A 12,646-nucleotide genomic window follows, 5' to 3' on the forward strand; every position below is an offset into this window, starting at 1 on the left:
ACCTAGCAAAACACCAATTTCTGAGTGAAAAAGGTACGGGGGGACGGCTAATGGGGCGAAATTTACTACCTTTTGTTCAGTGATGTTTAAATATGCAACATAGCGATTGAAAGTGCAGATTACCTTTATTATGTTTAGTTATGTTCATTCCTACTATATGGCAATTTTCAGTCGAAAATTGTTTGAGGAACACGTCTAAATTTTGTTTTAACTTTCAAATCAATTATGGTGGACTTATGGTAAACGGTATTAAAAATGTTATAAAACTTAAAAAAAATATTTCGCCGAAATGACAATGGTCTCTTGTTATTCGCTTGGTTAGTGTGACGTCATATCGTGGGAAAAAATACTTCCGGATCCTTTTGGTTTGTCGTCAGTCAAGTTACGCTCAGATTTTGTAACCAAACAAGGCGACAATACCAAAGTTCGACACGTTGTCATTCGTAGAGAACTAAACTTTTAAACGTAATTTTATGAAGTTACGTTATTTTACGTTAAAAAATATGGTAGCACGTAAATACAAGGTGTAAAAACCATATTGATTTTTTTATGCGACCTAATGGAAAGATATTAAACTAATGCCTTTTTTAGCAGCACTGAGGTGACTTTCTTAAAGAAACTATATAATGGAACCCGTCACGTCTTTTACTATATGCGATTTTTTTTAAACTGACCCGAATCTTGTAAAGAGAGGCCTTAACTCTTGACAGTGGTCACGTCTTGTCTGTAAAAGTTGAAGGGAGTGGAAACATAAGGGGGGAAGTGCAATCAAGCTTTAAAAAAAGAAAATATGTAGTAAAGGTAAGGAACGTGTTTATATAACCTTGTTTTTAAATAAATAGTCGACTCGTGTTATTATTTAACAGCTGCAATATTTACACTAATGTAGCACTAATAAACCATGTTGCAGGTAGAAATAGAGAGTCAAGCTGTCAAGACATCATCTTGTGAGTGTCCGAATGGCAAACACCAGTGACACCACATTGCTGCGCTGCTTGTTTGGGTGGAAAAAATGTAGCAAGAACTGACATTGAGTGCTCTTGGAGCAAGCCCAAACAATCAGCCAGTACAACTGGCAAATGTGTTTCATCTTTGTGGCCAAGAGAATCACATGGTAAAACTAACATGTTCCAATAATAAATATTTCCATAGTTTTTAAAAATAATAAAGAGTAGCTTTGTGTTGATTTATTTGCCTAACGGCTTACACAATTTGCAACTGGTGTCGACAGACCAGTGTTATCAGATGACACACAATTTTTGAGAACGTGCTTTCCAAACTTGGCAGATTTAATGGAATGGGGTGGATTTTGGAAGAAGAGTCTGTGAAGGTTTACGAACAAAATGGCAGTTTTATAAATGGTTTATTAATGGCAAATTTATAGCAAGATTTTTAAATCACTTTGGATTAGTACCAGTTATTTAAAATTGTACTACATCTCATTAAAACTTTTTAAGCAAAAGGAAGAAAAATCAATTCCTTCTGTTATTAAAAGTGCAAAATGTGATGCAAATGAAATATTAAGAGGGATTAATCTCTAGCAGCGAGAAAAGTGATATTTTTGAAAAGACTTAGATTATTTTTTTGGTAAATCTAGATGATTACTGTGAGAAAAAAATGGCAACTATGGTAGTGCACTACTGCTCATAGATACTAAAAATACAAATTGTTTGGAGTAAAATGTTTATACATATATATTTTTGGGTGGCGTGGGGCATGGCCCCTCAGCCCCCCTGGCTACGCCTATGAACAATAATTTAAGTATTCTATGCCAACATGCTGCGTCATGCCTTGTGTGCACATGATTGTGCACGTTTTTGCTTTGAGTCCTGTTGCGTGATGGATAAAGGCGATCCGCTAATCTAACGCCGGTCAACTAGCGCCCCAAATAGGAAACGGCGGCCAGGCGGGGTCAAGTATTCTTATATTCATTATTTATTACTATTGCGTAGCCCACGATAACCCAAAAATGTGCGTTGTGGTAGGATCCAGCGCCAGCATCAGGCATGGGCGCTCTTTCACTATCGTACGTAAAAATTAATAAAAAAATTTTTCGTCAAATGCCGCATACCACAACGCATATTGTCTGGGTTAGGGTGCGGGTTAGCGTTTGGTTGAGGGTGGGTCAAGTTATTATTAATAATAAACATAATATTACTTGACCCACCCAAACGCTAACCCTAACCCAAACAATATGCGTTGTGGTATGCGGTATTATTATTATTTTTTTTTGCACAACTTTTCACGTACAATAGTGAAAGAGCGCCCAGGCATGTACAACAGTTTATCTAACCCGACCCCTAAGTACATCACTAACTCTAAAATTTAACCCTAACCTATTTTCTAACCCCACCCATTACCCACCAATCCTCCCATACCCTCTCCCTACAGTTACAGGCGTTTTAGGCATCATTCCGATAAATTTAAGACTTGATCCTACAGGTTAATGTCTTATATAGGCGATTAAGTTATTATGTCGTGCGTATTTGGCTTTATGATGCCGTTGGTCTTAATTCTATGGTATTATAGATTTATCGGCTTTAGGTATTACACTGAGACTAAATGAATCGGTTCTATTGGTTTTCATGTATGATCTTGCAAAGATATCTGATACTTTTCAGACAAAACTGCTACAGATTGCAGACGTGATATTGTTTGATTGTTTTGTAAAAATTCATACTAAAATTTATTTATTCTTATTTTATAACCTTTCTGTTGTTTTTTAAAGAATTACTTTATTAGTTTAAAAAATGGCTTCTTATATTTTGATTATGATTTTATATGCCTTCTGTATTGATGCTGAAATGTTACAGAACGAAAAGCAGGTTGGTAACTTAAATAGGTTAAATTTTTATGAATACAAAATTGATGTTATTATAATATGATAGCATTTTGTATGCGCCAATGTAGCTTAATTGCGCGAAGCGCAAAAAAATGCAGTTATTTGGTTGAAATTCACAAGTTACCCCCTTAATTTAATGCAAGCTTTGTCAACTTTTTGGCGTCAGAGCGCACCTGTACACCTTATAAACCAGGGGTGAGCAACCTTTTTCTAGTCGCGGGCCAAACCAAACACATAAAAGACGAAATGCATTAGCGAAAAAAAAATTATTAATTAAGTTGAATGAACTTTTATTTTAAGAGTTTCGTGCTACAATTAATTTTTATTTCGATATAGCTACCATGCGCAAGTCGCCTTTGGTCTGAGAAGCCCTCTCAAAAATGCAAAAAGACCAAAAGGGCAAGGCAAATACGACTTGCGCAAAGCACGAAAATTTTTTGCATTTTTTAATTTAACATATTTGAAATATGAGGCGTGGCCGATTGGCGTGTCCACGCCAGCTTGTGAAACAGGTCGCAGGCCGGATGATTTTCACTGGCGGACCAGATCCGGCCTGCTGCCTGGTAGTTAAGTTTAGTTCACTTGGTGGAAAGGCTTGCAATAAAATTATTAATTGAATGATTTACTGTAATGCTTCTAGCAATTTTTTTTTGTAGTAGCATTGTGTTTCCATAGCCTCTGCTGGGCTGATTTCATAATTAGAATAACAGCTATGATTGTAGCTCTTTTCCTTTTGACTTCGTTTGACATTAGAAAATTCAGTTTCATGTTTATTACAAAAACGTCCTTATGCTGACTCATTCGCTCAATACCATTTTGTCCGTACTGACATAAATGCCAGTCCTCACGTCAAGCCGAAAGTTTACTTGATTGCTAAAGCAAGCTACCACACTTCTATAGGTTACAATGCACTTTTTAGATTTAGAATAAAAAATCACAATCTATTGTTATTAGATAACTTAATTAATGCAACTAAAATAAGACAAACTAAGCAAACAACTATAAAATTAGCAAAATAAGCACAAATCTTAGAAATAAGATGGCAACCCTGCCTATATCAGTGCTTCTCAACCATTGTCAGTTCGCGACCCACTTTTAATGCATTGTGCCACCCACAATGAGACCAAATAGTTTGGCAATAATTAAAAGTGAAACAAATTGGGAATAAGATTACCAATTACATAAAACCTGCATCTTTACTACTGGCTTACGCAATGAATATAGTTACTGCGACAAACACATCTAATTGTTAGATATGTGTTAAATTGTTGCATAAATGTTGCATAATAATAATGCAATAATTTGCCGAACTAATAAAAAACTGTAACGCTTTGCGACCCGCCTGAAATAGCTGCGCGACCCACTGGTTGGGAAGCACTGGCCTCTATGAAATCGGTTGCACATATATATATTGTTTTAATCTTATAAAACAAATTATAAGAGACACAACTAGGAAGACTTTTTTAAAGATCTAGCAAACAATATATTAATATGTTTGAACATAACTTTTCTTACTGTAAATTGTATAAATTTATCGATTCATTGATCACTGATCAACAAAAATAATATATATATTTTCCTGCATAAACTTTGAGAACCGTTTTGAGGTGAGTTTGGTGAGCTGTTTCCAAATCTGTTGTCAGATTTTCTCTATCACATTTAGTTTTGGCGCTACACATACAGTATGTGCCATTTTTGCAAAATGGTACCCGAAATGACCTTCCCAGAGTTCAAAGTTGGCAATTTGTTTGGGAATGTAATGACCAATAAGCTGTATTCCTGCTACAATACAAGCCTTTACTCCGGCAGGACGTTGTAAATTTAAATATAACACTTTGGAATGAAATTTATATCAGTTCCAATTACCTGATATAAACGGCAAAACTTGGTTGAAATCCACTTTGAATTCGAATCCAAGGATCCGATATTCTACTTTGAACATCCCTATTCCCACCAGTCATACAAAAATATCTCTCTCCCACCAGTCCTGCCATTGCACATCAAACTTGGATTGATGAAGCATGTAGTTTATTCTCTTGATCAAGATTCAGGCTGTTTTGCTTATATTTTCCTGTGGGATTAGCGAAGGGCAGAAAAGAATTGGGATATTCTATGGAACACAGATTTGCATTGTTTGGAGGCCTCAATTTTGTTATGGCGTATCCAGTCTTAAAGTTTGGAATGCATTTGCTGATGTGGTCAAATACTTCCTTGGGAACAATAAGTAACAACTACCAAGAGATTATAGAGGAACTCCTCTTCAGCTTGTAATCACTGGGGTGAAAAATAACCATTAAGTCCTGAACAGTCACCTCAACGTGTTTCCGCTGAATCTTGGCGACGTTAGCAAGGAGCAGGGTGAATGATTTTATCAGGATATCAAGCTGATGGGAAAAACTGGAAAGTGTTATGTAATGGTGTTACTTGCTTAATTAGCACTACAAAATTATCACCGGTTGCTAATTACGCCGACTGTAAATTCTAACATTCATTATTAATTTAGCGCTTTGGAGCTCAATTAAAGATGTTCTGAAAGGCCAATATAAAAAAAGATACAGCACTTTTTACTGTTGTTATGGCAAGAATAAGGGAGCCCTACCAAACATAAAAGCAATTTTATGCTGATCGAGAAATTCAATTAGAGATCATATTTAGGGATGCTCAAAGTAGAATATCGAATCCTTGGATTCGAATCCAGATGGGATTCGAATCCAGATGGGATTCGAATCCAATTCTGCCGTTTATTTCGGGTGATTGGAACCGATATAATTTAATGTTTTACCGCCGATTGTTGCGCCTAATATCACAAACGCGTGTGGTAAGTTGGCCTGTCGCTGCGGCGACCAATTTACATATCTTGCTTTAAATGTAACCCGGTAGTAGTGTCAGCGTTTTTTCAGACGACCAATTACCGCGTCTCGTTCGTCTATTAAAGTTCGTCTAATAATTAAGTGTCAATCAAGCGTTATTGGGCGAGCGATCAACATGTAATGTCTGGTGTGGAGTGCGCAATTTCCCTAAAGCCGATAAGTTGCAAAAGTAACATTACGTTGTAAAACGTTCTGGCCGTCCACAAAATGCGCTATAGGGTTACTTAAGGTCAACTTTCAGCCAATATTCAGCGAGGTTATGCAGTTATGCGCAGTGTAATTGTCAACAATTCGTTAAATCAATAGTAACTTTGTATTCTTTGCGGTACGTTATTTGACTGCATTACAGATCACGTTAGTAAAAAAATAAGCCCTAATACCCAACAATGCTTGAAAAAACAGGACCGAATTGCTTAAGACTTCTGTGTGCAGTGTTGCATTGTACTCGCTATTGGCAAAAATATAAGTTTTGGCAACAACCTGGACAGTTGACAAAACTTGGTTGAAATCCACTTTGAATTCGAATCCAAGGATCCGATATTCTACTTTGAACATCCCTATTCCCACCAGTCATACAAAAAATATCTCTCTCCCACCAGTCCTGCCATTGCACATCAAACTTGGATTGATGAAGCATGTAGTTTATTCTCTTGATCAAGATTCAGGCTGTTTTGCTTATATTTTCCTGTGGGATTAGCGAAGGGCAGAAAAGAATTGGGATATTCTATGGAACACAGATTTGCATTGTTTGGAGGCCTCAATTTCGTTATGGCGTATCCAGTCTTAAAGTTTGGAATGCATTTGCTGATGTGGTCAAATACTTCCTTGGGAACAATAAGTAACAACTACCAAGAGATTATAGAGGAACTCCTCTTCAGCTTGTAATCACTGGGGTGAAAAATAACCATTAAGTCATGTACACTCACCTCAACGTGTTTCCGCTGAATCTTGGCGACGTTAGCAAGGAGCAGGGTGAACGATTTTATCAGGATATCAAGCTGATGGGAAAAACTGGAAAGTGTTATGTAATGGTGTTACTTGCTTAATTAGCACTACAAAATTATCACCGGTTTGCTAATTACGCCGACTGTAAATTCTAACATTCATTATTAATTTAGCGCTTTGGAGCTCAATTAAAGATGTTCTGAAAGGCCAATATAAAAAAAGATACAGCACTTTTTACTGTTGTTATGGCAAGAATAAGGGAGCCCTACCAAACATAAAAGCAATTTTATGCTGATCGAGAAATTCAATTAGAGATCATATTTAGGGATGCTCAAAGTAGAATATCGAATCCTTGGATTCGAATCCAGATGGGATTCGAATCCAATTCTGCCGTTTATTTCGGGTAATTGGAACCGATATAATTTAATGTTTTACCGCCGATTGTTGCGCCTAATATCACAAACGCGTGTGGTAAGTTGGCCTGTCGCTGCGGCGACCAATTTACATATCTTGCTTTAAATGTAACCCGGTAGTAGTGTCAGCGTTTTTTCAGACGACCAATTACCGCGTCTCGTTCGTCTATTAAAGTTCGTCTAATAATTAAGTGTCAATCAAGCGTTATTGGGCGAGCGATCAACATGTAATGTCTGGTGTGGAGTGCGCAATTTCCCTAAAGCCGATAAGTTGCAAAAGTAACATTACGTTGTAAAACGTTCTGGCCGTCCACAAAATGCGCTATAGGGTTACTTAAGGTCAACTTTCAGCCAATATTCAGCGAGGTTATGCAGTTATGCGCAGTGTAATTGTCAACAATTCGTTAAATCAATAGTAACTTTGTATTCTTTGCGGTACGTTATTTGACTGCATTACAGATCACGTTAGTAAAAAAATAAGCCCTAATACCCAACAATGCTTGAAAAAACAGGACCGAATTGCTTAAGACTTCTGTGTGCAGTGTTGCATTGTACTCGCTATTGGCAAAAATATAAGTTTTGGCAACAACCTGGACAGTTGACATATTACAGTTTACAACTGCTTCAAATGACAGTTGTTAAGAATGTTAAACATATGGGAGATTTTTTTATTATAATGTACACATGTTAGCAAATTGTTTGGGTGATTTATTGCTGTGATTGGGGGCCCTGTAGGTTAGATTAGATTTAATCCCTTCCCCAAACAAAATCGAGGTTAAATAATTTAATAAAAATATACTAGGATTCGCTATTCTGGATTCCCTAAATCATATTATATATATATATATATATTAATTTGGATTTACAATATTTTTATCCGGAAATATTTTTCTATTTAGAGCTTAAAATAGCATTTTTTGCTAAAATAGTTTAAATTCCACAACTCTAAAAAAACGATGTGATAGAAAAAAAACTAATGACAGATTTGGAATCAGTGACCAAAAGTACACTAGAATCAGTTGGAAACCCTGTGCAAGAAAAATTGTGTTGACCAGTGTTAAAGTTCTTACAAAACATGCGCAAGTTATGTCAATGACTACTTGAGAAACAAAATTTGCAGCTAAATGTTTCAGAGATGTGACAAAACAAGAGTTCCTTCTCAAATTCTAACAAAAATAAAACTAAACAACAAATTGACAAGATAGATATATAGGTTTATTCTTTGGGAAGCAGGTTCCCAGGGAGCAGCGAAAGACCGTTAGGTCATCAAAGTCAGCCGCTACCTGATAAGGATAAAAAGTCTGGTGAAAGTATAACTTTAGAAAAAAAAAAGTTGTCATCATTACAAAACTATGACATGCAAAAAATATATCAAAAACACAAATGGGACAAAATTTAAATATATAGCATGTGAAAATAAAATAGCAACATTGAATGTCAACTTCAATAACACAGGCAGGTAAATGGCACAACAAATTGCAATACAGTTTTATGCTGCCCAAAAATCCCAAATCACCAAATATTGGTTTCAACTTGGAAAATAGTTATTTTATAATCATCTGGCTCAAGTTTTAAATAAACTGCATAGTTTTCCGTGTTAAAAACCTCGGAACAGCATTTTGGGTTGTACTAAACTACCTCATAACCTTGTTAAATGCTGTCTTTGCGCATTTTAAAATCTATGTTGGTACTTGAGTATTAAAGTGTACTATCTGCACAGCCATTTTGGCTTACTTTCGAAATAAAAATGACCTAAAATGTGGTTAACGGCAGCTCTCTGTTTTTTAGAAACCAGTGGACAGCTGAATCTATTAGCTGCAAAAGAACCCTAGTTATCGTAGCAGTTTGCTTGTTTGGTTTTTAATTTTGTGTTTGATATTCAAAACAATATATTTATTTTTTTAAAAGAACGACCTTCTAAAATTGACTGGCTACGACTGGGTGAAATATGGAGCATCGAATTCTTTAGAAGGAAACCAACTTTCTCAGTCGGCCGAACCGGTTAGGAGTCCACAACTTTTCAGGGTAAACTTTAATATTAATAAAGTTATTTTTATTATAGATAGACAGAAATATATTGGTTTACCAATAATATTAGCCGATATACTGATCCTAATGATATTTGGACTGATAGTGTTGTCCAAATTTTAAAGTGAAAATATAATATATATAGCTTATTGTTAAAGAACAACAATTTTTCTTTAGCAAAAGCATCCTGTTTCAATTTACTTAAGTCACATTACTAGGGCGATTATTTTTTGACTTGTCAAATAAAATTTGGGAAAACTTACTCGTTTAGCTCGAACATTGTTCTTGCATTATACAATTATTTATCTCCGATCTTGCTGTCTTTTTTTGTTTGTGATTTGCAATGATCCCATTTTCTATTTCGATAGATAGTCTTTGGTAATTTTGTGAAATTTTTTTTTGTTTTTAACTGTTTACACAACATTTTCCTAAAATAATCAGCATCTTGTTTGTTTGTTTGTCTTTTCTAATTTGACAAAAATATCTACTAAGCATTTTTTTGAATTTTGCATAAACCCCCTCAAAAATAACTGATTTGTGTTTGACAGGTAGTCAGTAAAACATCAAAAACGTGTGGTTAACGATGGCTGGACGGTTAGACACTAATGCAGTACTTCAAACAACAATATGTTGTTTAAATCAATGTATTTCTAATTTGTCAAAGTTTGTCCAAAAAATATATTCAAAATTTCTCATTTTTCAGGTCAAAAAATAATCGCTCTATTTATTACCATACCCCAAGTATAGAAAAGAAAATTGATATCGTTTTAGTAAAATAAGTAACATCAGTTGACCTGCTATTTCAATATTTGTTCTGAAATATATTGTTTTAATGTTACAAGGAAAACTTTCTCCTCAAATTGATGAGCAATGCACGGTCAAAGCGTGATGCAGAGAAATCTCAAGATGGAAACAAAGGTTTTGACCCATTAGTGATACCGGTAATTTTATATTATGTACTTGACATAATCTTTAATGTTGTTAGAAATACATTGCCTTGCTGGGCTGGACTCTTTACTTTAGGTCTGCACTTGTAACTAAAAATGGTAGAATGGCAAAATAATTTTATTTTTGTATAATCTTTTTTGTTTAACTTCGACTAAAAATATTTTATAGCAGCAATTTTTTTTTTGTGAATAGTTGAGTTGTTGAAATTTGGTGTTATGGAGATTGCAGGAAATGTTGTTGTAGTTTTATCTAGTGCTACAAAACTGGTCTTTTGAGGATAGAAAAATGGCAACCCTTTATTTATGTTAGACAAAATTGTTTGCCTAAGTCTTAGGCGATATGCTTCAGCCATTTCTTTCAAGCATAATGGTGACGTCATATACACAACAGCAAATACTATTAACACATTTGTTGGACTTGCAGATGCTTTTGCTTATTTTGCTGTTTACAGACGTTTCAGCAATACCTCATGCCATCATCAGTGTAAAACACTTGGCATGAGGTATTGCCAAAACATTTGTAAACAAACAACGAATTGAAAATTTCCTTTCATTTTTTGTTTATACTTTATTTAGTGCGACAACGGACGTTTTAATCATAACGGACAATGCCTTACACAAAGGCAAATTTGCGGAAATGTATCACTCTACATAGAAAAAAAAGATAAGTGTGACCCATGCGACAAAGGAACGTATGTGCCCGAAGGATCCTTGAATTGCATGTAAGCATCTGGTTTTACTATGTTTTTTAAACACTTATACCTCGGCATACAGGGTTGCCATCAAGTCTTTGAATATTTAAAATTATTTTAATTAATTTGCATATTAAAAATGAAAATAAAGCAATGTTTTTCCAAAGTCAAGTCGTTGAACGTTAAAAACTGTTTTATGCCAATTTGCATAGAGCGACAATTGACCTTCAGAACAACCGGCACTAAACTAATACAGGAAGTCATACTGATGTCTAGGATATATTTTGTTGTGGATAGTCCGGTCGTTAAGCCTATTTTTTGCAAAATTGTTTGCTGTTTTATTGTTGCGTAAAATCCTTTTCTTTACAAAGGTTTTCATTTTGTTCCCTTCCAAAATAGACATCCCCCTCCCCCCCCAAAAAAAAACAATATATATATTTCTATTGTTTGTGCAGACAACTTTTGAAGTATAGAAATATTCAGTTTTGTAAACAACGAAAAAATCCTCTTTTTCAAACAACTAATGTTAATTTTAGGCGAAACTTCGGGAAGAACATTGTACAATTGAACTAAAGCAAGTTGTTTTGCAGCTCAATAAACAACAGCTCCATTGAGCATAAACCAACAAGTGAAGCGGTATCCACAACAGCAGCAACATCAACCACTGACCAACCTGAAACAACCCCTACTCCTCATGCCAGTGATAAGGTGGTGGTCGACAATGCTACAGCTGATCCTAACAGTGAAGTCAAGGCACATGTTGATAACGAAACATTGTCCAACGTTACTGAACCAAAGGTCACCAAAAATTCTTCAGGTGAAGTTACACCTCCAAAAACAACTCCTGCGGGCAAAAACAAGGTAACCAGGGGATTTCCTGGTTGGGTAGTTGCCATCATCATTTTTGAATCAATTATGGTTGTATGTGGTAATTTGCTGTTTCGATCATCCCTGTGTTCGTTTATGGGTAATCAAGGCTACCAATTGGGAGGACCAAACACTTCGTTTGCTAACAGGTGTTTCAACTTTTTACCTTTCGGAGCTCATTAATTTTAACACATTTTGTGTTGAACCTCTAGTACTGTTCATCCATGCCATTGTTACGACTTTACTAGTAATTCTAGAAAATTACCTAGACCTCCTGTAAAGTCGCTGTGAGTTCTTATTTTCCGGGCAATAAATAACCTACCAAAGAGAACTTATATTAAAGACCACAACAAGAAAACCCAATGTACAGATGTATTGGTTGCAAGAGTAGAATATTACCACACCACAAACAATAATGACACTTAGACACACACAATTACTTACAAAGGCGACAGACAGAGCATAACGAAACTTAAAGTTTTACTCGCTAATTTCACAAGGCTACACCCAGACGTCTCTCTCCCTGTAGGCGGTAAGCCGCTCGTAATATACGCTAAAACAAAACTCCTTTTCACGGGAACCGACGCCCTCCCGGAAACCCCAGGCCCGCCTTACAGGGCGGCCGTTTCGTGGAAAGATAACATTGGGCGGACCTTTTAGTGAGAAGTTAAACCGCGCCGAAAAACAAGCGATAAATAATTGTGAGATTTGCAGAAATGTTTGGAGACAGGAAAAAACATGTCTAAAGTTCAATTAACGGCGAACACCACAGCGCACAAGAATATTACGTTAATATACAATTATACATGTCTCGAAATGCGAAAACCTAATTCCTAGCCCTACATTTAAGAACAAAGGCGCAAAATTAATAATGAATGTTAGAATTTAATTAGCAACCGGTGATAATTTTGTAGTGCTAATTAAGCACGTAACACCATTAAAGTGTGCGAATTGCAAAAACAAGAGAAATACAAACAAGCAAACTAAAAATGCGAAAATAAAAACAAATCCTGGTACATTATTCACTTCTGACACTCAAACA

General features: G+C 35.6%; 1 protein-coding gene across 1 annotated transcript; it reads left to right on the top strand.

The window, feature by feature from the left end:
- Positions 1–2,728: 2,728 nt before the first annotated feature.
- Positions 2,729–10,771, top strand: LOC146139200 (uncharacterized). The gene is made up of 4 exons (XM_083391512.1): positions 2,729–2,825; positions 8,979–9,071; positions 9,941–10,039; positions 10,622–10,771. Exons 1-4 carry the CDS (start codon positions 2,751–2,753, stop codon positions 10,769–10,771), a joined length of 417 nt encoding a protein of 138 aa, XP_083247638.1. The 5' UTR covers positions 2,729–2,750.
- The last annotated feature ends 1,875 nt before the right edge of the window (positions 10,772–12,646 follow it).

This window comes from Ascidiella aspersa, chromosome 6 (genome assembly GCF_963924565.1).
Source record: "Ascidiella aspersa chromosome 6, kaAscAspe10.2, whole genome shotgun sequence".
NCBI classification, from domain to species: Eukaryota; Metazoa; Chordata; class Ascidiacea; order Phlebobranchia; family Ascidiidae; genus Ascidiella; species Ascidiella aspersa.

Coding starts and splice junctions, on each gene's coding strand:
- LOC146139200 (XM_083391512.1), top strand. CDS start 2,751: ATGGCTTCTTATATTTTGATTATGATTTTATATGCCTTCTGTATTGAT. Junction 2,826..8,978: donor TGTTACAGAACGAAAAGCAG/GTTGGTAACTTA, acceptor TTTTTTTAAAAG/AACGACCTTCTAAAATTGAC. Junction 10,040..10,621: donor TTGACCCATTAGTGATACCG/GTAATTTTATAT, acceptor TACTTTATTTAG/TGCGACAACGGACGTTTTAA.